The sequence below is a fragment of the Eimeria acervulina genome, genomic scaffold (assembly GCF_000499425.1).
Source record: "Eimeria acervulina Houghton genomic scaffold, Eah_scaff1975, whole genome shotgun sequence".
NCBI lineage: Eukaryota > Apicomplexa > Conoidasida > Eucoccidiorida > Eimeriidae > Eimeria > Eimeria acervulina.
The window spans coordinates 1-3,673 of record NW_013548770.1 but is presented as its reverse complement, the minus strand read 5'-3'; the positions used below and the strand labels follow the sequence as shown (position 1 = coordinate 3,673).

The following is a 3,673-nucleotide window of genomic DNA, read 5'->3' as shown; positions in this document are numbered from 1 at the left end:
TATATTTATATTTATATTTATATTTATATTTATATTTGTATATTTACGTTTCGTTTGCTTTATTTATTTATTTTATTTTATTTATTTATTTTATTTATATATATATCTGTTTTATTTATATATTTATTTATATATTATTGTTATATTTATCTGTTATTTATGTAATTAATAATCAATGAATGAACATCTTTATGTGCAAATTAAATAAATAAATAAATAAATAAATAAATAAATAGATTAATTAACATATTAATTAATTAATTAATTAATTAATTGATTTGTTTATTTATTTATTTGTTAGGGTAGGAATGTATCAGTACGGCTTCTGAACAAAGAAGGTGTATTACAAGCAGCAGCAGTCGGAGGCGTTTGTTTGTTTCTGCAATTTTGGCATTGGCATCCGCTAATTTATTGCATTTCGCTTGCATTTGATCATCAAATGCTCGTCGGAGTCGTCCCTCTTGATCAGCCTCCGCCTCCTCCTCCTGCTGCTGCTGCACCTGCTGCTCTTGCACCTGCTGCTGCTGCTGGTGCTGGTGCTGCTGGTGCTGGTGGTGGTTCTAATGTGGAAGAGGTTGCTGCGGAAGAGAAGGAGGGGAAGGATTCTGCTGCTGCTGCTGCTGCTGCTGCTGCTGCTGCAGCAGCAGCAGCAGGAGGAGAGGCAGCAAAGACACAGGAAGAGACACAGCAGCAAGAGGGCAAGAAAGAGCAGCAGCAAACAGAGACAGCTGCAGCAGCAGAAGCAGAAGGTGCAATAGACATCGATAAACCTAATGAAGAACAGCAGCAGCAGCAGCAGCAACAGCAGCAGAAAGAACAGGAACAGCAACAACAGGCTCAAGAACCACAGCAGCAGCAGCAGCAGCAGCAGCAGCAGCAGCAGCAGCAGGTGCATCGGGCTTGTTTAAGAATTCCTTTAGGGTGGAAGCTGCTCTGCACGAACCCTGCAGCGTTTGAATATCCTGCTGCAGTTGGTGCAGCAGCAGCAGAGAGAGAGACGCAGCCCTCAATAAAAGCCGTGCTGAGCACAACAACGAGGAGACAAGCAGCAGCAAAAAGAAGCAGCAATGAAAATAAAAATAAAAATAAAAATAATAACTCTGAACAAAACAATCAAAATGATAAAACCAAACAAAAAAGTAAGATGCAAACACGAGGATTAGGGTTTAGGGTTTAGGGTTTAGGGTTTAAGCTAACGGGGGGTGCGTTGGATAGGGGGCTTCCAAGGGTTTAGGGTTTAGGGTTTAGGATTTAGGGTTTATGAGGGCTTCAGAAGCAGGCAGAGAGAAAGAGAGATAGATAAAGAGACAGCGAAGCAGCAGCAGACAGACAGCTCTGGCGTTTAAAATAAACAAACCCTAAACCCTAAGTAAAATACATTGCATCTGCAAGAAGAAACCCTAAACCCTAAACCCCAATTGTCTGTTTGTGCGCAGGTGAAGAGTACGCCCCCTTCCGCTTCGCTCTCGTTCAGGGTTTAGGGTTTAGGGTTTAGGGTTTAGGGTTTAGGGTTTAGGGGTTATGGTTTTTCCTTAGGTACTTGGGTTGAGAGTTTAGGGCTTTCCCCCTAGGGCTTAGGGTTTAGGGTTTAGGGTTTAGGGTTTAGGGTTTGTGTTTTGTTTGCAAAGGAATGAAATGGCTGTGGACTCTGCAAAACCGACGGAAGCCAAAAAGTCAGCAGCAGCAGCAGCAGCAGCAGCAGCAAGAGCAGCAGCAAGAGCAGCAGCAGCAGCAGCAACAGAAGTAGCAGCAGCAACAGCAGCAGCAGCAGCAGCAGGGTTTGGTTGTGTTGTTTTTGTTTGTGCTGCAGGGAAGCAAATGCAAGCACTCCAGCAAAAACAGAAAAAACAAAAGAGGCAGCAAGCGGCCCGGTAATCTGCTGCTGCTGTTGCTGCTATTATTGCTGCTGCTGTTGCTGCTGTTGCTGCTGCTGCTGTTATTGCTGCTGCAGCTGGTTGCAGGGTAAAAACCGTTTGCTGCCCCAGCAGCAGCAGCAGCAGCAGCAGCAGCAGCAACAGCAGCAACACCGCGAGCAGCAGCACTACTACCATCCCCAGCAGCAGCAGGAGCATCAGCATCAGCAGCAGCAGCAGCAGCAGCAGCAGCAGCATGAGTTTGTGTTTTTTGCTGCATGCAGGTTGAATTAGAGAGCCCGTTTCGTTTGCTGGAGGGACAGCGGTCTTCGCTGCATTTAATTTCTTCATGCAGATATCGTCCTGCTGTCAGAGCCCCTAATGCAGGGTTTATTGTTTTACAAGACTGCCGGTGAGGGTTTAGGGTTTAATAGGGTTTAATAGGCTTTAATAGGCTTTAATAGGGTTTTAATAGGGTTTAATAGGGTTTTAATAGGCTTTAATAGGGTTTTAAAAGGGTTTTAATGGGGTTTAGGGTTTAGGGTTTAGGGTTTAGGGTTTGAGGGGTTGATGTGGGGGAGCCTTTTCATCTCTCTTCGTCCATACTGCCTGCTGCTGTTGCTGCTGCTGCTGTTGCTGCTGTTGCTGCTGCTGCTGCTGCTGCTGCTGCTGCAGTGAAGGAGAGAGTGCGAGATATTTGGATGTACAGCCCGAAGACGAAGAACCGCAGCAGTTCGAGGCCTTTCATTGGTCTGGCTAGAGATAAATAAATAAATAAATAAATAAATAAATAAATAAATATAAATATAATTATAATTAAATAAATATAAATAAATATAAACGCTTTAAAAATACAGCAAACGCATGCAAGCCGCCTGTTGGGTTCTGAAAATATATTTATAATAAAAATATATTTATATAAAAAACAGCTTAAAATAATATAATTATATTTATATATCTGTACAATATAATAATTATATTTATTTATATATAATATAATTATTATATTTATTTTTATTTATATTGTTATTTATTTAGTATTAAACAAACAAAGCCAGCGAACAAACCGTTAAGGGCCTTCGATATCTGTCTTTTGTTTTTCTTTGTTTTATTATAAATAAAATATTAATAATGCATTTAAAGCATCAGTATAGTTATTTATTTATATTTATAAATAAATATATATAAATAAATAAATCTATCAAGTAAAATAAATATACATATAAATATATATATATATATATATATATATTGCTGTTCATCTATAGCTGCTTGCCCCTACCCTAAACCCTAAACGTTAAACCCTATATATGCAACATCTAGGGTTTAGGGTTTAGGGTTTAGAGTTTACACGGAGAGACGAACAACAAAACAATCAAACTGACACATCTCGAGTTGTTCAACAGGGCCCCCCCCCCTAGGGGCCCCTAGGGTTCAGCAGGGGCCCCTAGGGTTCAGTAGGGGCCCCCAGGGTTCAGTAGGGGCCCCCAGGGTTCAGTAGGGGCCCCCAAAGGGGCCCCAAGGGCTGAGTGGGGGCCCCTTCTTCTTCATCACTGGGGCCCCCTAGGGGCCCCCTGTTGCTAAGGGGGCCCTCTTAGGGGCCCCCCCATTGAACCATGAGGGGGGGACTCCTTAGGGGGCCCCTTGTTAAGGGGGCTCCCATTGAACCCTGGGGGCCCTCTTAATAATAAGGAGCCTTTTGCTGTTAAGGGGGCCCCCTTAAGGGGCCCCCATTGTTAATATGGGGCCCCCCTTATACTGTGTTGTTTAGGGGGGCCCCCCAGCGGGCCCCCCTAAACAACAATATAATATATATATAA

At 42.5% G+C, this 3,673-nt stretch overlaps 1 protein-coding gene across 1 annotated transcript; it reads left to right on the top strand.

The window, feature by feature from the left end:
- Nucleotides 1–439: 439 nt before the first annotated feature.
- On the top strand, nt 440–2,147 carry EAH_00064350 (hypothetical protein; the record flags this gene model as incomplete). Its single annotated transcript, XM_013392979.1, has 4 exons — nt 440–951; nt 1,629–1,673; nt 1,811–1,871; nt 1,962–2,147. 4 exons carry the CDS (start codon nt 440–442, stop codon nt 2,145–2,147), a joined length of 804 nt encoding a protein of 267 aa, XP_013248433.1.
- Between the last annotated feature and the right edge of the window lie 1,526 nt (nt 2,148–3,673).